Source organism: Truncatella angustata (assembly GCF_020726525.1).
Source record: "Truncatella angustata strain MPI-SDFR-AT-0073 chromosome Unknown BKA67scaffold_1, whole genome shotgun sequence".
Classification (NCBI taxonomy): domain Eukaryota; kingdom Fungi; phylum Ascomycota; class Sordariomycetes; order Amphisphaeriales; family Sporocadaceae; genus Truncatella; species Truncatella angustata.
Genome location: NW_025763381.1, coordinates 2,384,763 through 2,404,191, shown reverse-complemented (window position 1 = coordinate 2,404,191; position 19,429 = coordinate 2,384,763). Strand labels below are relative to the sequence as shown.

Sequence of the window (19,429 nt, the reverse complement as noted above, 5' to 3'; positions counted from 1 at the left end):
AAGCCTCCAGGTCGGTTGTGCTTACCGCATCTGAACATTGATCTTCGAGGTTGTAGAAACATTTTCGATGCAGTGTGGCTCCTTGTCAAAATCGCAATTAATACAACGTGGTACTATAGCTCAGAGGAACACAGAGAGAGTAAGGCTTAAAAATCCGGAGAACTGGAGCTTTTGCGAAAATGTGGTGTACTGTACGTGACCTGTAGAGAGTTCCGGAGCCAAGTGGACTGACTGAGATCATCATTCCCCCACTCGGTTCGACTGCAAAGTTCGTTGGATGCTGTAGCTTCTTGGATACGATCTTGAAGTGCTGGAAAGATACCAGGTTGGTGGTCATATCGGGTGTCCAAGCAAAGGATCCAGGCAGCCCATCATTGTTGCAAAAGTGCCGCCACCATCTCACGGAGAATAGCAACCGAGGAGACTGAAGTCGATTGTCGAAGTTCCAAAAGCTTACCTAAATGGATGCCCAGCAGAGGTGCGGACTTGCACAAGGATGCCCCACCTTTCGTGAAGATTGATTCCCGCAAGACAGAGTAATCCCTGTAATCAAGCCGAGCGATCGCTCATGCCGAGCACTGGAAGGGACAGCCGAGTACCTGATTCAAGCTTGGAAGACGGCGAAAAGCAGGGCGGTTCTTGCGGGTTTCGACCGTACCGCGTCGGTACCTCTCGTAGCTTTCCAATTCTTTCATCGCGCATGCCAGTTGCCCCACCATCGAGATGGGGTCAGAGACTCGGAGCAGTTGAGTCTGGCGCCTTTTCGCTGAGGTCTTCTCTTGGACGTTTGGCGGCATCATAGCATCGTCCTTTTTTCTTCTCCATTCATTTGCAAATCTTCCTCCAGCACAATATCCAGTCCCATCGCTACTACCATCACAGCTCACTCGCCGCCCGTGCCATCATAGCAATACATCGATGCGATACTAGCATGGAAGGCTCAGAGTTTCGCCAACAGGAGGCGTCGAGAGGTAAGATAAAGCCACAGCTCACGTACAGTGCTCTCAGATCTCCAATCCCTTCTTTGTGTGCACTCAACCCCACCACCGGCTCAACGGGCAGTGCACGTCATGGACCGATGCATTGCATTGCTTCCGCTTACTTTCTTTGTTTGCATATGCTGACTATCCGTGCCCATGACCTCCAGGTGCCTCCAGCCAGCCCACTGCTCATTCTGACATGAATCCAAAAGCCCCTGCGGCCGCCGTTCCGGCTGTTCGATTTGCATCAAAGGTTGAGGAGTTTGATGCCGAAGACGGCCGTCGATCAAGGATCGAGCCTACCAAAGATGCCCCTTCAAACGTCACACCTGAACAACTGAGAGCTTTGTCCCAATCCTTGGCCGACACAAATCTGCAGGAGCAACGAATGCAGAGCTTCTCTTTCCAGCCCTTCTCGCTTCCGGCTTCAAGAGTTCCGTCTCATGACAGCTCCGTCCATGCTACTCCCCAGCAAAGCCACACTCCGACCGGGCGACAGTCCCCTAGGATGCATGCTACATCTGATGTAGTGTCACCTCCTCTGACCCCTTCCGGCACAACCGGAGCCGATGGCGCGTCCGGCAGTCGTCTGAAGCCTGTAAACGCTCAGTCAGATGGCGGGGTGGATGTCTCTGCCATTACGCCTCAAGCCTCTGGCCAAGGATCAGACCATGCCTCGCCTAGAATTGCTCTGCCTCACCGGCCCTCCTCATACGACCATATCTCACAAAGATCCAGCAACCAAGAAGAGCGTGACGCCGGCTCGTCGCATAGGAGGGGCATGTTCAGCATTGGGCCAGGTGGACACTCGGTTCCTGTGTCCAGAGAATCCAGCCCAACTAGGAAGACCGCTTCTCAGTACTACTCTCGCCCATTCACACCCGCAGGAGATGCCAACGACCCCTATGCTGCCAGCAAGCGGGCACCGCCAACTCGGAGCGCTGCCAATATTGATTCTCGGTTCGTGTTTTCGAGGAAAAAGGGACGTTCTTCACCCAGTTCATCCACCACCAGTTTGGTCAGACCCGACAAGCCGGAAAAACGTCACTCGGGCTTCCTTGGAGTGCTGAATAAAAGCACACATGATCTTCACCATACCGGCACGGAGTCTACTACACACAGTCGCAATGCATCAATGTCTGATCTCAAGAGGTTTTTCAAGGTTGGAAGTAGCCACAAGGCAAAAAAGTCCGAGTTCCCGGTTGTCAACGAACCGAAATCAGCGGTTCAATCGAGTGCCAGATCAGCACATCAAGTCCCTTTTGCAGAGGACCATGGCTTGACTTCCAAGTATGGAAAAATTGGAAGGGTTCTGGGTTCTGGCGCTGGGGGTTCAGTAAAACTTATGAAGAGGCACGAGGACAACACTGTTTTTGCTGTCAAGGAGTTCCGCCCAAGACATACTTATGAGTCTGAAAAGGAGTACGTCAAGAAATTGACCGCCGAATTTTGTGTTGGGTCGGCCTTGCATCACGGTAATATTATCGAGACCTTGGATATTGTTTCGGAGAAAGGGAAATGGTACGAAGTGATGGAGTATGCTCCTTTTGACCTCTTCGCCATTGTTATGACTGGGAAGATGTCGAAACCCGAAGTCGCGTGCTGCTTCCTTCAGATTCTCAATGGCGTCACATATCTCCACAGCATGGGGTTAGCGCATCGCGACTTAAAGTTGGACAATGTTGTCGTCAGCGAGCACGGCATTATGAAGATCATTGATTTTGGTAGCGCTCATGTGTTCAAGTATCCGTTTGAGGGAGGAATCGTCCCAGCAACTGGTGGGTCTCATGAGAAGTGCTTGTCGGGATAACGTATTGACACGTAACAGGCATTGTTGGCTCAGATCCGTATCTGGCTCCAGAAGTTTACGACGAACGCAAGTACGACCCCCAGGCTGTCGACATCTGGTCATTAGCGATAATATTCTGCTGCATGTCGCTACGAAGGTTTCCGTGGAAGGTGCCTCGTCTGACGGACAACTCGTACAAGCTCTTCGCAGCTGAACCGACACCTGGCCATGATCCCAAGAAACTGATCGCTCCGGCACGATCGGCAACTGACTTGACAAACATACCACAACGGGATATGTTCTCTGAAACTGACGCAAAACCGCAGAACGCCGGAGGTGCCGAAGCTCCACAGGCTCCTGGGAAGGAGTCACCGGCGGTCACTGGAAAGGAAGCACCATCAGCTCCGGGCAAGGACGGAGCAGCAGTGAAAGAAGTGATTAGAGGTCCTTGGCGTCTGCTGCGATTGCTACCCAGAGAGAGCAGGCATATCATCGGGCGGATGCTTACAATCGATCCCCGCAAGCGCGCCACCATGCAGGAGATACTCGACGAGCCTTGGGTTTCTGATACCGTCATCTGTAGGCAAGATGCGCCGGGTAAGGTCGACCCAGCTCCTGATCACACCCACATCCTAGAGCCTCCGGCCCAGGCGAAGTAGCGCTTGCCGTTTCTGGATAGTTAGATATGGCCTGAAGAAGGAACAAGTCGGGTTATTTCGGGATATGGAGTTGTGTGGAAGGTGCATTTGGAAGCGTTCACAGCGATAGAAGTCATTTTCAAACATAGAACTAGGTTTACTATCAGATGGGATAATAAGAGTAATTTATCTTTATTCTCTCCTTTGTCAGTAGACTTCGCAATGATGTCCCATGTCGTGTTATTCCACAGATGATTTACATCATCTACGTTATGCAATGAACCTCACCAAAGGTGATTCTAGCACTGCCACCTCGCCATTCAGATATTCCAGATCTGTTTATGATGGACAGTATTCGGGAAACTCCTTGGGAGGCCATTCTCTGTGGTGCGCAGATTCAACAGATCAATACTAGTCTAGCATAAAATCCCAATGCATAAATTTCAACGATTATGCTCATATATGAAAGATCACCGCGATATAATCCTAGCAGATTAGTTTGATTGGCCCAGTTTGACATCGATTCTGAGCGGCGGACGCGCCTGGTAGCCGGACGGAACCAATCGCGCCTCCACTACTTTGACGACCTCAGCTTCACAAACAAGTGTGTATATGAGAGATACCTATTTAGACCCAGAATTTTTAAGGGTATGTTTCAGTCGGCGACCCTGTTGTGAGCACAATTCAACTTCGCGGATTGCCGAACATAGCAGCATTCATTCCCCTATAAAGGTCATTTGGGGCCTGAAAGATTGCGTTCTAAGCCTAGTGCTAGGTGACCAGTGCGCTAAGCAAGCGCTGGAGTTCCTCGGCTTCGGCATCGGAAAAACTGCCGCAAAAAAAGTTCGGGGCCCATCAAAGCTTCTTGTTGGTTCTTCGACGGCTTTCCAGAAGTAATTCGTGATAGCTTCATTAAGACAAACTTCATTGACATCTTTTGCTAATTATCCTACAACCTTTGACAATACACCATATCTAATCACCGAAACGCTTCACTTCATTCAAAATGGTGAGTATCATTGATGCACATCTTCCTTTCCATCAATGCACAACCAGTGATTTTGTTTGTGACTCCTTTACGCGCTTGCGCCAACTTAGCTCTCTCGCGTTCGCTCCTACTCTGAGTTCACTCATTGGCATGACTACCTACTGACACGTGATGCAACCTTAGGCCACCGCTATCCGATCCATCAAGTCCCTCGTTCCCCTTCTGGACCGTGTCCTTGTCCAGCGCATCAAGGCCGATACTAAGACCGCCAGCGGTATCTTCTTGCCCGAGTCGAGTGTGAAGGAGCTCAACGAGGCCAAGGTTCTCGCTGTTGGACCCGGTGGCGTCACCAAGGATGGTTCGCGCCTGCCAATGGGTGTCGCCGCCGGTGACAGAGTTCTCATCCCTCAGTTCGGTGGTTCTCCCGTCAAGGTTGGCGAGGATGAGTACCAACTCTTCCGCGACAGCGAGTACGTCTCTATCCTAGTTTGACTGTTTTAGCCTTCAGGATGACCACTGATGCTGACCCTGCGTAATTAGGATTCTTGCCAAGATCAACGAGTAAAGAATATATACCCACGAAGATTATGACACCATCACATGTACCATAATATGTACAAAAAAGGGGGCAACGAAAGGAAAGTGCGGGTCTAGCACGTTTGCATAGAGCGGTGTATTCTCATGGCATTGAATGGAAGTGGAAGACATGTTTAATGTTCAGTTGGCCAGAAAAGGGGTTACAACAGTGTTTGCCCTTGTGGCTTAGGTACAAAAAGACTTCTCCACTCTCCTTGACTTGAACTAGATGCTTCTTGCTCGTGATGCTTCACAAATGTTCCATGATAGTATGAGGCAACCCGGGCATCTCAGCGGGTAGTGTGCATCTGCCGAGCGGAAAGTCAATAACTACATAAACCACACCCGCTGGGTCATCGCCACGCGGGTCGTGATGGCCACAACTCATGCGACTATGGGCTTTGGTAGCGACGACTGGATCATGCGTGAGCGACTACATGCGTATGTTGCGGTTGTGGTTGCCTTCGAATAGCCAAGTGGGCCGGTTTGAAAAGGGGGCGTTGCGACCTAGACTAGCCTGGGACCGATATAAATTCACTCAGCAAAATGGGGAAAGCAACTGGATGGGAGGATCGAGCATAGTTCTCACCTATGGTCAAGAATCGTATGAGTCTAGGTACCTACACATTCGCGGAAGTTGTAGAGCAGTGCTCCATACGCGTTGAACTGTTCCTTTGGCTCGAAACCCATCACACGCTCTATTGCGACCGCCCATTAGGGACCAAGCTGCCCCCAGAAACTTGACGATGCAGCGCCAAATATGCAGTAACAGTTTGTACAAAAGAGGCCGGAATGACGTGCATGGGAGAGCAAGCCCCTTGCAACTGAGAAACGCCCGTTCGTTGATTCGTGAGCCAATCATTCAACTCGCAAACTCAATGAAGTTGGATCAACGACTACCGATCACCAACCCTACAATACTGTATTTTTCGTGTCTGTGTAAATGTACCAATCGGAGCCTACCTCTGAACCTAGCATTGCTGCAATTGCCGAAAACTACTACAATTTGGCAGGGTGTCATCCCCTCTACTCACTGCCGAGCTGTCAAGACCAGCCATCAGACGAAAATAAAAGAGATCAGATCGCCCCCAGTCCGAAACGCGGAAACATCCAACTAGCAGTGGCGCCTACCAAAGAAAGAAAAATCTCACCAATAGATTGATCGGATCCTTGAGGATTGGGGAAATACAGAAACCAGCACTCAACCAACACCTCTAGTCGTGGATGAGAACCGGCATTTGCGCTTTGCGCCATCACAAACCGGGTAATCGTGTAATTTTCCTCCTCATATTCGGAGACCTGTACCGGAGGCTCTGCTATTCTCCTGACCATGTATATTTTGCAGCGTCTAGGTCTCCCCATAGACCTACTGCATGCATGTCTCCTGCTGTTAATACCAGTTCTCCGCTTTCCAGGCCTCCAAGTTGCTTCTTTCGGCAACTGTGCAGTAAATCGACACTATAAACTGCCAAAGCTTGGCGTTGGTCTGGTTGGCCGTCGAATCGTGATACTAGTATAGAATGACGCTCCGCGCGGTGTAGCCACAGGGCCAAGACCTAATTTTCCAAGTCAGGGGCATTCCTTGGCTGAAGGATGTGTTTAATAATCCTTCTAGTCCATCATCTTGTGATATATCAACAATGTGATGTCTTCTACCAATATCACTTTGCTTTTGTTGTGTGCCTCGTTTTGACTGGGCTACATCTTTGCTCTTTTATTTATCTTTGCATCTGAGTTGCATTTCAGTCACATTCTCTCTTCACAAGTACATCATTCATTTGCTGTTCGTTTTTAAGTCCAGGAAGACTTTCAAACCTAGTCGTCTGTGTTGGTTCAGCTACCTCCTTCCTTTAGGACATATCACTCATTCTCTATCATAAATTGCTTCGTCTCTAGCCGATTATCGGGAGAAACGAGCAATTCTTGAACCCATTCGTTGAGCCCAACGACCACAACTTCCTTTCAACACCTGCTTCTGTTGCTTATTCTGCACGACATTTAATACAATATGAAGTATTTACTTACATTTCTCATGAGCATTAGCGCTCCACTTGTTGCTACACATACTACCTTCACGACAATCTATATCGACGATGTCACCCAGGGTGATGGAACCTGCGTTCGTATGAACATGAACGCGCAGAACAGCAGTTATCCCGTTCCTAGCTTGTCCGGCGATGACATGGCTTGTGGTATGTCAATTATTCTGCATTGTTATATAACTGTAAACGTTGTTTTTCGCCTCCTCCTTTATTCAGACTGCCCGCAGGTATTGCTTTCCGCAGATGCTAACATTGAGATACAGGTTTGATGGGCGGAACAGCAGTGGCTTTCACGTGCCCTGCTACTGCAGGGGCCAAGCTCAGCTTCGAATGGCGTATGTGGGCTAATCTTGAGCATGAAGGCGCCCTTGATCCTTCACACAAAGGTCCCTGCGCATTCTATGCGAAGCAGGTTATGGATGTTTCGAGTACTGCCGCCGCTGGGCCGGGTTGGTTCAAAATTTTCGAAGAGGGTTACGATGAATCCACTAGCAAGTGGTGTACCGAGAAACTCATCGACGCAGGTGGTATAATCAGTGTGCAGATCCCCAACGGCCTGCCTTCGGGCAATTATCTGTTCAGACCCGAGCTTCTTGCCCTGCAAAATGCCAACATCGGCGATCCTCAATTATATACCGGCTGCGCGCAGGTCCAAGTGCAAGGTAGCGGTAAGCGATATTGGATGTACCGGCAGATTACAGTGTCTCAATTCCTGGTTATGTCAAAGAAGGCGACGCTAGCGTGAGCTTCAATATCAATAAACCCGTCTTCCCATACCCGATGCCGGGGCCAAGCGTTTATGATGTTTCCGCTAGCCCTGCATTCTCAGTCCAAAGCGATTTCCCCAACATTACTTCTGTAAACGGCGCGACACTGGTCCCTGACAACTGTCTCATCAAAGAGGCCAACTGGTGTGGTGTTGAAGTTGCCGACTACAGCACGGAAGACAGCTGCTGGAAAGTAAGCGAAGAGTGTTACAACCAATCACAGACATGCTACGACTCTGTTCCGCCAACTGGAGCCAAGAACTGTAAGGTATGGGAGACTAAGTGTGACGGCATAAAGGATTCATGCTCAGCTGGCACCTTCAGTGGGCCACCAAACAAAGGCCAAGAACTCCAAGATGCAGAGGTCAGAACCGGAGTGGTCATACCCGCTGCCGACAACCTGGGATCCGGCGATGCAAGCAGTAGCGCGTCTGGTTCCGTAGCCAGTGCCACTGCTGGTGTGACCACTTCATTCGCTACTGTCACGACGGAGATTTCAAGGACCGCCATAGCCTCCTCCAAGTACGAAACGACTGCGACCGCGACGAAATCTTCCAAGTCGGTGGATGAGACTGCTCCAACTTCGAGCAAGAGAAATGGCAACGGCAGAAAGACAGCCTCCAGTGCTGGAATAACGGCGGGTATTATCACTATTGAGACTTCTTTGTCACCTGCTACTACAACCCCTTGTGAGAACAAGGTTCGCAGACGTCGAAATGGTGGCTCAAAGAAGTGAGCGGCCAGTTAACACATATGTTATATAACATGTAGGATGTGAGCTAGCGAGAATGTCACGAAAGAGACGGCGGTTTAGATATATGACCGAATTAACTCATGGTGAATAATATATGCTTCGGTTCAGGGAGGCGTAGTACTTTTCGTTCTGGCCAGCAGTTTTTGCTGTGCTGTACTGTATTAATACTTAGGGATCAATCAGACATGTACTTCAATGAGACACGAGATCATGGGAGCAGATTGCAAAACGGGATGAGTTTGTACATGCACAATGGGAAAGGATTACTAAGGCTATGCAACCACATATCTTAAATATTTACCAGCGTGTGTATGAGCACCCATTTGATTACAGATTATACCGCTAGCTTTCCAATCATAGTAGTATTTCACTGGAATTCCATTGGTTTCGAGATTGTTCCGCATTTGTTGCTGCAAACCTCGGTGCCTGCTACTTTCAGCTACTCATAAACCGGTCGACAATTTTACATTTAAGCAGATAGAGCATTATGAAAGAGATAGTGTAGTTGAAACCCCGAAACATGCCCAATACATACGATCCATATCGACATGGCGGACAGCGAATCTATTCCCGACGTTCCTGCCTTAGGAGAGGGGGAATTGAAAGTCAAAGGGGCAAGCGCAATGATCAATGGAACCATACTTCCAGTGACAACGAGGTGATGAAACTCAACATTACAAACCACCTTCACTTAATAGCACTTACAGAGTAGACACCTTTTTATTTTAGTAACCAAGGTCTACGTTATCGAAAAAGTATATAGACTTTCTTTGATTTTAAATTATGCCGATCACCGAGTTCGCCCACTTTCCGCTTTAGGATGACTGCTTTCGGTCTGCTCCCTACGATACATACCCATACAATGAACTTAATGACCCTATGAATCAGTTTTTCCGGGATGCCATCACTTTACGAGATAATTGGTGTAAAAAGGATCTATCGTGCTGGACTGATTATATGACGAATGGTCCCGACGGGAAGGGTGTTGCCTGTATGTCGTCTTATAATTCCCTGGCATTTTCTTTGCTTGGGCTAATCAAAACAAAAATAGTATACAAGGTTTATAAAAAACCACTGGTCAGTATTCAGCATCACTTTATTCATTTTCGAAAAAGAAAAATTCGTATCTGCATCGTCTCGGGGTTTGAAGTTGGCCGGGTTTGATCGTTCATGCTCTCAAGGCACCAAAGATATTCCAAACACACCTGAAATTTTCTGGTTGAAGAAACTACTAACACGTGTGGGATGAGTAGGTACTATGGACGGCATACTAGGAAATTGTTGAGCAATGTCAAAAATGGAGAGATTCGGACGCGCAGAGGAACTCTCCGTGTGCTGTCGCAATTATGTACGTTCGGAAGCGGAACCAATCGTATTTCATGTCCATGGACTGGCGCTGTTCACGCCCTGGATTTTGCAAGGGTCTTTCATTAAAGTGATCAGATATGCCTGTTCGAACAGGACATTGTTCGAAACATTGCTGTGGGACGCGATTGATCAACTCACCATCAAAGATCCAACATTCGCAGACCACATAAGGGGATTCGAAGACCAGAGAACCAATGACCGGGAATTCGCGATCGAAGCACAAGCCGATCAAGCCAACACACAAGTTCAAGTTCCATTTCCATGGGAATGCGCGGTTCCTACCGGTTGGTCGAGACTTAGGATTTGTAAGAATGGACCAATATTACAGCGTGAAGAAGTCGTGTTATTTATGCCCGATCTGGCTTTTCATAAAAGATGTATGCTGGTCTAGGAGACTGTCAATTACAAAACAGCGTGCGTAACAGCAAGCAGCGAGGAGGGGTAGTAGGCAACACAAATCGGAAATGTCCTATCAAGTATTGTTGCGAAGATTAAGCTCCAGATCTAGGGAGTCTCTCTATATCAAAAGTCTCTAGAGGAGTGTTGTGGATGTTTTATACATGAATAGTTAAAGAATAAGAAATATTGGTAGTCTTTAAACTGAATGGCTTAGGTGCTCGCCGAGCAGCTCAGTGAAAAATCTCCTTCGATGCCTGAAATGTTTTGGCCCCTCAAGGCGAAGAAGCTCCTCACCAGTCTTCCAGAAGGCAGAACTGTGACATTGGTATAGAGCCGAAAGACAATCTGTGTCAATACACAGCTGTGAAGTTTCCGCATCACCGTTGTGCGGGAAGAGAAGCTTTTCGTTGACAAGCCGAAGACAGAACGCTTCAAAGAGCCCATGACTGATGAAGAATAATAGCAAACCGTCTGGTTTCTCATACTCGGTGACTAGATGTGGCAGTGCGGCACCTGGGTGGTTTTCGACGATATTCTTAGCTCGGCAGGCGACCCGTATCTCGTCAATAAGGCTTGCTGAGCTGATAACCGAAGTAGAATCGTGAGGGCGGTCGTATCCGACCTTTCTTCGCCACCAGTAGTTGCAGAAGAAAGAAGTGATGATGACGGGGATAAGAATGATATATGCCCACCAGAATGTCGGGGTGAGCATAGACCCAACTCCACCCATAATCGTAGCCATGCCATTGGCTACCGAATAAATCTGCACATTGAAACACCGCTTTCGGATTAGAGCTAGTTCCGGATGGCCCTGTAACTTCTTCTTGGCGGCTCTATCGTGGTGGTGCATCTTTTTCCAGATGACGACCTGCCAGAACGCATTGACAAGTCCGAAAATAAGAACTGGTGTATTTCCAACATATCCGGACAGCAGATTACTTGCAACCCATATCCTGTGGTTGTTGCCGCCGATAGCCATGAATGTACCAATAGAAATCAGAACTGCGGCGCCTCCCATAAGCAAGTCCATGCCCCAACGATTTATGGCTTCTGTCCGAAGCTCGCGCTTGGTGAGCTCATCAAGAACCTCAAGGCTTGAACCCGAGGCCTGTTCATCGTCCAGCTGACGCGACCTGGCCGCTCGGAGCTCTGCCCGCTGCCCGCGCAGGAACTGAATGTTGTGCCATGCTTTTATCGAATCTGCAAAGGCAAATGTGCAGATGACTCCAGCTGCGGTACCGCCAATGGCACATAATATCACTACGAAAACCGGGACGGGCACATCGTTCCAGACATTGGCCGCAAAGTCGCCGGCATTGGCAAGCTCGAGCAAACCCACCCCCCATAGGAGATTGTTCTCTAGCCGCCAGCCTTCTGCATGGCACCAACCGCGTCGGCCCTTGATCAGCACCACTTGGGGTCTTCCGGGGAAGTTAGAGCCCAACGTGCTGACGATTCCCCTCCCCTCCGCTTCTTCAATGGGAGCCCGATCGGTGGAGGGTGGCAGTGCATCTAGTTCGAGGTCGGAACCATGTCGTTCGACCGGCGACCTTAGTGCCATGGTTAAGATAAGGAAATGTAGCGAATGTGGCGGCTGAAGCGGCAGAGGAAGAGAGAAAAAGAATAATCTTAGTATCGGATTCAAGTGCCGGTCATTGCGTTTGTCGTTCTGTCTGGGGAGGACTTTCGGAACATTATCAGTCTCGATGAACATGTTACGCCAAGAAATCGAGAAACAGGACAAAGCAATAAAGGCCGTCTGATCTATAGGGGGGATGAATAAGCTTTCCGCTACGCCGACTAGACCAAGTCTAGAATCTCGGGACGCGCGATCACCTATACGTAGTATCGGTACGTTTCATCCGGTCCGCCCGTCACGCTTCCAGAAATAAGACTTTATTGACGTTCAGCCTCTTTGGGCAGTAGCACATACATACGTACAACGACACTCTTACACACGCCAACTTCATCGACACCAAGATATTTGCGTACCGTTATACAATGTTCTAACTGAAAGCAACCGGCAGTCTGAGCCGTATCAGGACCCACACACACGGGATACCGGCACGGCAAACTCGGCTGCAACAGTGACTTATATAAAGTTTTTCATTAAGCCCGCCTAGCAACACAACCACTCCAAAAAGGTGGTTTCTCATCAGCAAAGCTCGACAAATTTTTTATAAAACTATGGTATATGCCGAGTAACGCACTGACTCGACCATTTCGTGAACGAATGGGCTTTTGAATGCGGGATTTGAATATTCGTGGTGCATGGATTGGCAACTGATGCATTGCGAAATACGCAGAGGCAAATAGCACCTATCAGCGTGCGAGACGTTTACTGAGCATGCCATAGCGTAAATCCATTGGGTTCCTCGATGGCTAGACGCACGACAAGGCATCATCCGTCACCGTTGTGATATCGCTTACCGTCTCCACGACGAAAATCCCGCTATACAGTTGCTACTATACTTGGCCTTAGAAGAAAGGAACCGGTTTCGCTAAACACCTTGCATGAATCACGACAAACCTTGGTGTGTCGTAGTGAACGAGTTGATGCGTCCGGTAGCATAACGGAAGTGCTCTTCGCCTCCCAGTGCCGCACGAGATGCACTCGAGAAATGGTTTAATCCCATATCTCAAGGATGATATCGTATTCGGCGTCGAAATTGAGGACACGGCAACGGGCGACAGCAAGCATTTGTTGGCACATTGAAGGAGTTCAACCACAGATGTGAATATTAGCCAGCCGTTATTGCTTGAATACCCAGAGCCGGAGATCCAATGAGAAGTAGGATGTTGCACACAGATCTCCAGGAGCAATTGCTATCTTTATGGTTGCTGTGCGTCATCACGAAAGTGCCCCATTGTGCCGCATAGCCGGGTAGGGCTGTACTGCGAGGCTCGCTAGTGTCGGTACATGCAGATATGTAGCTTTCCAAGCGCCCAATCAGGCGCGCGTCATCGGGCGCTGGATTGAAACACCGCGTGGCGCTTGTCTTTGGGCCCCCTCTTTATTGCTTCACGACGCCAAACGAGCTGAAGTCCAAGAATCTGATTGTGAGCGTTATTAGAGTTTGAAGTACATTTCGATATCGTCTTTCCACCCCCTCCCCCCAACCGAATCTCTAACGACTGTAATATCTGTGACCATGGTTCGTTCTCGTACTCAAAGTCCGAGGCAGGAAATATTGCTAATGTCGTAAGGCTGCGTCTATGAGCAGGGAGCAGATCGAACAGTACAAGGCTGCCTTCGATCTGTTTGTACGTTCATCGCCTCATTCCCAGCAGTTTGGCTCTGAGGACGCTAACATGATGCGCGTAGGATAAAGACAGCACCGGTAAGTCTTTGCAGGATCCTTGGGTCGGATGGTGTGCTAATGGCATGAGCAGGTGACATCACCGCCGAAGAGTTGGGCGCAGTAATGAAGTCGTTGGGACTGAACCCAAGCGAGCAAGAACTTCGGGACATGGTTGACGAGGTAGATGTTGACAAGAACGGCTCTATCGACTTTGATGGTGATTACATGGGCCCAAAAGTTCGCCTCACGACCGTGGCTAATGCCGATTAGAATTCCTCAAGATGATGTCCATGAAGGTGGAGTCGACAGATGTTGAAAAGGAGCTCAAAGAAGCCTTCAAGGTCTTTGACCGTGACAATAGTGGCACTATCAGCGCCGAGGAGCTTCGCCGCGTATTGAGTTCGCTTGGGGAGAACTTGACTGATGCAGAGATCGATGAGATGTTGAGGTCAGCAGATACGAACGGGGATGGCAACATCGATTGTAGGTTATATCAGCACACCGATTCATTTTTTCAGGCTAATGAAGTTTAGATGAGGAGTTCGCTTCAATAATGACAGGAGGCAAATAGGGATCGACAGATGGACAATTGGAATGATAAACTAGATTGAAAAATAAACAAGCTTGATTGCATGGCCTTTTGTATTAGGTTCGCGAGTATGTTTTGTGGTTCTACGAGATCTCTTTGACGTCTCTAACAGTCATGCCACCGTCTCATTGTCGACATGGGAGAATGTGTTGAAAATAGTGGCCATGCAGTGTGCTCGACTTTTAGGATTCGTACACATTGTGAAAAGCTATCGAACAATGCTTTGGACAACTAAGTTCATATACCATATTTCAGCTCACATGCAAGAGTTTTCCTATTCTCTAAATGATTCTGAGCAAGAATATACCATGTCTGTTTCTCGTTGTCTAAGAGAATAAATGGCTTCCCCTCAAACAGTCTTCTCAGACTACGTGAACTTCGTGTGTAATATAAATCACGATGAATCATACAATGAGGGGAAAAGGAACACTTGGAATGGCAAAATAGGCAATGGCGAATATGTCAACGTCTTAAACCGCGCATCAATTTGGTTCCAAGCATAGCCACTGGTTTTCTGGTACATGTCATCTTTCAAGGCCGTTGGAAAAAGATCATACTGCTTAGATTAGCTTTGCATATCCTTCATCTTTGTCCTCTGGCGAGGCTACTCTGTAAACAATTTCAATACTCAATTTTCAACACGAAAGCTCCATGAGATTCAGCACCCCCGACAACCTCTTCCCTCCGCCTAACAGTTTTTGATATTCACGGTGCGAAATTGAGAAAAGGGCGGGCATGCGCGCGGGCGACGAGCAGACGGAAGAGTGGCATATGTGCGTGATTTACATTCTCGGTGAGTGGTTGGTTGAGGGATGTGGTCAAGTGACGTCTAGTAATCAAGTGTTAGGTTCGTTGCTTATGGTAGATACCATGCTGCTAGCTCTTCACGTTTTCATATTCTAACATTTATCTATTCGCCAAAGCCACAGCATGAGAAGCATATAGGTGAACAACGCGGCAGTGCAGCTAGATACTTGCATTCTCAAGTAACGCTACCAATTATCTTAAGGAGTTAAGGTCTATGCTCTGGTGTTGACCGTATCACCCAATTTGTTAAGTTCTAAAGTTCATGATTGTTCAATCAATAACCAATAAATAATTCATTATCCATAATTGCGCTGGGGACTCTTAATAAATGGGCATTTTGTGGAACTCGTAGATGTACTAAAAGTTTCTAGGTGTTGTTGGATGCCTACACTGTCATTGAATATTCGACCTCCAATCGTGTAAGATTCGTATGCTTATATGAACACTTACGGTATTATAGGGTGTTGCTGATTTCATGCTTTAGGCCGTGCGAAGAACCTTTTTTGCTTTGTTGTTGATTATAATAACAGTCACCGCCAAACACCAGTCCTGCTTTCTCCCCCTCTCTTGTTTTCCAAATAAGAATTTCCACGCGGACTTTCTTTATCGACTTCTGAAGAACATATGATTGAAATTTCGTAACCGACGTGACTAGTCTTGTAATTCCGTAGCACGAGGAATTCCCTATAAAAAGAATGTTAGTTGCGCATGGTATAATTCCTCTACGTTGAGGTTGACTCTTGAGATATTTGCTTATGCATTCATAGAGAAAGCTTGGTTGCTCGCCAGTCAACATTGATGGGTGTGATACAGACTTGGACGTTTGCATCTAGGATACCAACAATCATCATGGATACGCCTGATAGCAATGCAGCGGACTTCCTCTGTAGACAAGTTTTCCTGGTTTCTGAAATGCTGCATTGAAGGAGAGAGAGTTTTGCTGGAGGATTACAGACACAATTAGAATAGCTGTGAGCGACACGCGTAGGCACGGTTTATCATGAGGTTGAGCATAATATAGAGGGATCGATGAATTATTATGATAAGCCTTTTCTAGGCTTCAGGCATCAGCAAGCCCGCCTTGGATCTGTTGAGAGGGTGGCGCTCGTGGCGTGTTGGCCCTCCCGAGCAAAAGCGAATGCTGTCTTGAGAGTAAAGTACAATCGAATCGGTCGTGACTACCCCGGTGACAAGACGTATCCTGCACGATCCCGACCCGCCCCTAATGTCACATATATGTACACAAGCCAGTTCGCAGGCTGTTTTGTGCTCCTCTGCGCACTCTTGTCGGGTTTGGCTTGCCTATGCGACAATGGAGATTCCTATGGATTTTGCTTGGTAGATGATGGATTTGCAGAGACCTTCCAGAGAGAGACCGGACAACCTCAGCTCGGTCTGCTTAATCTTGGCAATCTCATATACGTGCTTCAACGTCACGCTGCCAACCACTTCGTGGCCGGGCTTGGCAGCGCCTTTCCTCTTTCCTTTCTTGCCAACGGGAAGATCTGCCGCGTTTCTCAGGAGCCAGGATGTCTGAGGTGTTCGGATATCGAAGTGAAATGTTCTGTCTGGCCGGACGGTGACTCGGGTAGGCATCGGTGTGCCAGGAAGGATGTGTTGTGTTCGTGCATTGAACTCCTGGGATAACATGAGCACGATCAAACAGAGCAGCGATATGGGGCATGGAGACTCACTTTGCAGAAGTCTATGGACTTGATACCCTTACTACCAAGGGCAGGACCAACGGGAGGACTGGGGGTTGCTTGGCCAGCTCCTACGATGAGCTTGACGATCTGGTCGGCAGCGGCGCCTCGTTTCGACATGTTGCTGGTTCTGTGCGCTGAGCCTCTTTGTCTGCTGTATTCCAAAACGAAAGCGACGGGGACGTGGTTTCTGTCGCGAATCGTTTTCCTCGAATCAAGACGGTTGAGCTGCAAGGAGCGCGATGCTTGGGGAAATTTTGACGCTAGTAGTTGAGAACCACCTGGACTCCAGCTGCCAGCTCCCAGTTCCGGGTCCCCATCCCCTGTGTAGCCCGGAGCTCGACTTGGCTGCTGGTCTAAGTCGGGATAAGCCGCGACAGACATAAAATAAAAACAGCGCTATCCGGGGGGGTCTTTTGCTTGCGCTGTACTGTAGTTACTGGATGCAGTGTACTGCTGATAAATGCAATGAGCCGAATGCAGTGGGCTGCGTGCTAACTATGTACATGATATGTGCTGCATGCAAAAGAAGCAGTGCTGGGCCGGTACTCATTGAGGGAAGGTAGCGAGTAATAAACTATGCACGCACTACGTACCTAGAACTCTAGCGCTGATCGCCTCAATGGTCGCAAAAGTCGGCTCCTTCTGCCCCTCCATTGGATCCTCCGTTCAGCAATAACTGGAGCTTGCTTTCTCCAGCCGCCATCGTGATTCGCTTCCCACCTGCTGTACATATGTACAGAAAAAAACCCCTACTGTAGATATACGCCCGCTATTGATTGCTTTCTAAACTAACACCGCCTTTTGTTTACTACCTAGAAGACTTTACTTTACTTCCCTCCTGCATCACACCCATTCTTTCAAGTTAGGAACCAAATCGAACGTCAGGAAGATGTTTAACTGGGCCAAGCAGACGTACGTTTGATAACCTTTTGGGCTTACAAACGCCATACCATTTCTATTCCCAGTCTATCCGCCTGCCCCGCCATGACATGCCACTGCCGGCAGAGTGGCAGAGCCCAGGGCAAGCACTCACACCGGACAGCACTGGAAAAGACAAAGATGAAAGATGAAACAAAAACAAGACAAGACAAGACATGCAGAACCCTTCACTAACATATGCTCCTCAACCATGAAGTTTAGCCAACGTTGCCGGCACAGAAGAGCCCATCTACGGGCCTTCCGCAATCAAATCCGTTGCCCAAGATGCCAAAACCACACCCTACACCGAGCTCAAGAAGGAGGACCTCACGTGGGAGATCATGGGCTCCACCTCTGTCGAGACACAGAGTTTCTACCTCATGTCCGACAGTGGCTATCTTGGTCTTGCCCAGGTCATCTATAGTAACGTCGTGTAGGTTATTTCGAGACGCACTTGGCCCGCGCATCATCACACCCCCAGACCCGGCTAACATGCTCCTTCGGTGAAGCGGAATCAAGACCACAGTCCAGTTCAACTCCAAGATTTCATATCTCGACAACTCGAAACCGCACCTATGGTGCTCGAACCCCTTGACCGATTACGAGGTCAGCCAAGATAAGCTGAACTTTTATGCCAAGGACTGTGCTCTCGAACTGTCGGAAGACGGAAACTCCTACACGATCAAGTCCATGAATGACCAGCGCTGCATCGTCAACTTGAAGATCACAAAGGTTGCCCCAGGATTTGTCGCCGGCAAGGATGGCAAGACGTTGTACGGCACCGACCTCAAGAACCCATGGGGTTCTATGAGACACGCTTTTTGGCCTCGTTGCGTCGCCGAAGGCAGTATGATCACCAAGGATGGCCCCATCGACTTCAAGGGCCAAGCTTTCTTTTCTCATGCCCTCCAGGGGATGAAGCCGCATCACGCTGCTGCCAAGTGGAACTTTCTCGACTTCCAGGGCCCTACTTACTCGGCTGCTTTGATGCAATTCACCACGCCCCCATCGTACGGCACCACTACCGTCAACATAGGCGGCATTGCCAAAGACGGCGAGATCATCATCGCTGGTACCGACTGCAACGTTGTCCATCTCAAGACCCAGCCAGACTCGGACAACGAGTGGCCAGAACCCAAGGAAGTCAGGTTCACATGGTCTGGTGTGACCAAGGACGGAAAACCTGTCGAGGCTGTCATTGAGGGGCCTTTTGAGCATCGACTTGACCGTGTCGACGTCATGGCCGAGGTCCCTGCATTCGTGAAGAAGATTGTTGCTGGTGCCGCCGGCACAAAGCCGTATATCTATCAGGTAAAAACAGTCATTGCCCCGACCATTCATGCTACGGTTAGGGACTAATGCAGTTCAGTTTGCCCCTCCCAACTTCACCTTGAATCTGAAGATTGGTGATGAGACCTTCATTGAACAAGGCAAAACCTTCAGTGAAGCTACCTTCATCTCTGCGGTAGATACTGGTAGGATTGCCCAATGATGCCTTGTGATGATCTATTTCACTAATTCGAACTCTAATGCAGGTGCTTCGCAGTCGTAGATCGACAGCAGGTGCAAGCATATGGAAGAATTGCAGGATAACCGCACTACCCGAATGGATGAACACCCGTTGGCAAATTCTGCAGTGGTGCAAGCAGCATAATAATTATCCCTTGGTCCGACTGATTCTAATTAGATCTGACAGATGCATTGAATAATGGGCAAAGGCGTTTTCAGAGGGTCACCAAGACCAGCACGCTCGCTTTGACGATTCGACTTGCATGAGGAGGAAATTGCATATTACCTAGAATGAGG

At 48.7% G+C, this 19,429-nt stretch overlaps 8 protein-coding genes across 8 annotated transcripts; 6 read left to right on the top strand and 2 right to left on the bottom strand.

Annotated features, from left to right (window-relative positions):
• Positions 1 to 542: 542 nt before the first annotated feature.
• On the top strand, positions 543 to 3,602 carry BKA67DRAFT_545115 (kinase-like domain-containing protein). Its single transcript, XM_046101312.1, has 3 exons — positions 543 to 971; positions 1,148 to 2,758; positions 2,809 to 3,602. The coding sequence occupies exons 1-3, from the start codon at positions 932 to 934 to the stop codon at positions 3,426 to 3,428; spliced, it is 2,271 nt and encodes a 756-aa protein (XP_045963753.1). The 5' UTR covers positions 543 to 931; the 3' UTR covers positions 3,429 to 3,602.
• A 705-nt stretch (positions 3,603 to 4,307) lies between these two features.
• On the top strand, positions 4,308 to 5,190 carry BKA67DRAFT_545111 (chaperonin 10-like protein). Its single transcript, XM_046101311.1, has 3 exons — positions 4,308 to 4,416; positions 4,579 to 4,865; positions 4,936 to 5,190. Exons 1-3 carry the CDS (start codon positions 4,414 to 4,416, stop codon positions 4,958 to 4,960), a joined length of 315 nt encoding a protein of 104 aa, XP_045963752.1. The 5' UTR covers positions 4,308 to 4,413; the 3' UTR covers positions 4,961 to 5,190.
• Positions 5,191 to 6,979: 1,789 nt separating this feature from the next.
• On the top strand, positions 6,980 to 8,516 carry BKA67DRAFT_529763 (glycosyl hydrolase family 61-domain-containing protein; the record flags this gene model as incomplete). The annotated part of the gene is made up of 4 exons (XM_046099126.1): positions 6,980 to 7,163; positions 7,277 to 7,675; positions 7,708 to 7,973; positions 8,004 to 8,516. 4 exons carry the CDS (start codon positions 6,980 to 6,982, stop codon positions 8,514 to 8,516), a joined length of 1,362 nt encoding a protein of 453 aa, XP_045963751.1.
• A 1,306-nt stretch (positions 8,517 to 9,822) lies between these two features.
• Positions 9,823 to 10,293, top strand: BKA67DRAFT_529762 (uncharacterized protein; the record flags this gene model as incomplete). Its single annotated transcript, XM_046099125.1, has 1 exon — positions 9,823 to 10,293. The coding sequence occupies one exon, from the start codon at positions 9,823 to 9,825 to the stop codon at positions 10,291 to 10,293; it is 471 nt and encodes a 156-aa protein (XP_045963750.1).
• A 204-nt stretch (positions 10,294 to 10,497) lies between these two features.
• BKA67DRAFT_652843 (uncharacterized protein) lies at positions 10,498 to 11,862 on the bottom strand (the record flags this gene model as incomplete). Its single annotated transcript, XM_046106239.1, has 1 exon — positions 10,498 to 11,862. The coding sequence occupies one exon, from the start codon at positions 11,860 to 11,862 to the stop codon at positions 10,498 to 10,500; it is 1,365 nt and encodes a 454-aa protein (XP_045963749.1).
• Positions 11,863 to 13,517: 1,655 nt separating this feature from the next.
• BKA67DRAFT_652842 (uncharacterized protein) lies at positions 13,518 to 14,174 on the top strand (the record flags this gene model as incomplete). The annotated part of the gene is made up of 5 exons (XM_046106238.1): positions 13,518 to 13,565; positions 13,627 to 13,642; positions 13,695 to 13,820; positions 13,874 to 14,086; positions 14,137 to 14,174. The coding sequence occupies 5 exons, from the start codon at positions 13,518 to 13,520 to the stop codon at positions 14,172 to 14,174; spliced, it is 441 nt and encodes a 146-aa protein (XP_045963748.1).
• A 1,828-nt stretch (positions 14,175 to 16,002) lies between these two features.
• On the bottom strand, positions 16,003 to 17,224 carry BKA67DRAFT_545085 (ribosomal protein L11, RNA binding domain-containing protein). The gene is made up of 2 exons (XM_046101310.1): positions 16,694 to 17,224; positions 16,003 to 16,637 (listed from the first exon to the last, which is right to left on the bottom strand). Exons 1-2 carry the CDS (start codon positions 17,084 to 17,086, stop codon positions 16,302 to 16,304), a joined length of 729 nt encoding a protein of 242 aa, XP_045963747.1. The 5' UTR covers positions 17,087 to 17,224; the 3' UTR covers positions 16,003 to 16,301.
• Positions 17,225 to 17,594: 370 nt separating this feature from the next.
• BKA67DRAFT_652840 (survival factor 1) lies at positions 17,595 to 19,175 on the top strand (the record flags this gene model as incomplete). The annotated part of the gene is made up of 5 exons (XM_046106237.1): positions 17,595 to 17,617; positions 17,841 to 18,056; positions 18,133 to 18,934; positions 18,993 to 19,098; positions 19,159 to 19,175. The coding sequence occupies 5 exons, from the start codon at positions 17,595 to 17,597 to the stop codon at positions 19,173 to 19,175; spliced, it is 1,164 nt and encodes a 387-aa protein (XP_045963746.1).
• Positions 19,176 to 19,429: the final 254 nt, after the last annotated feature.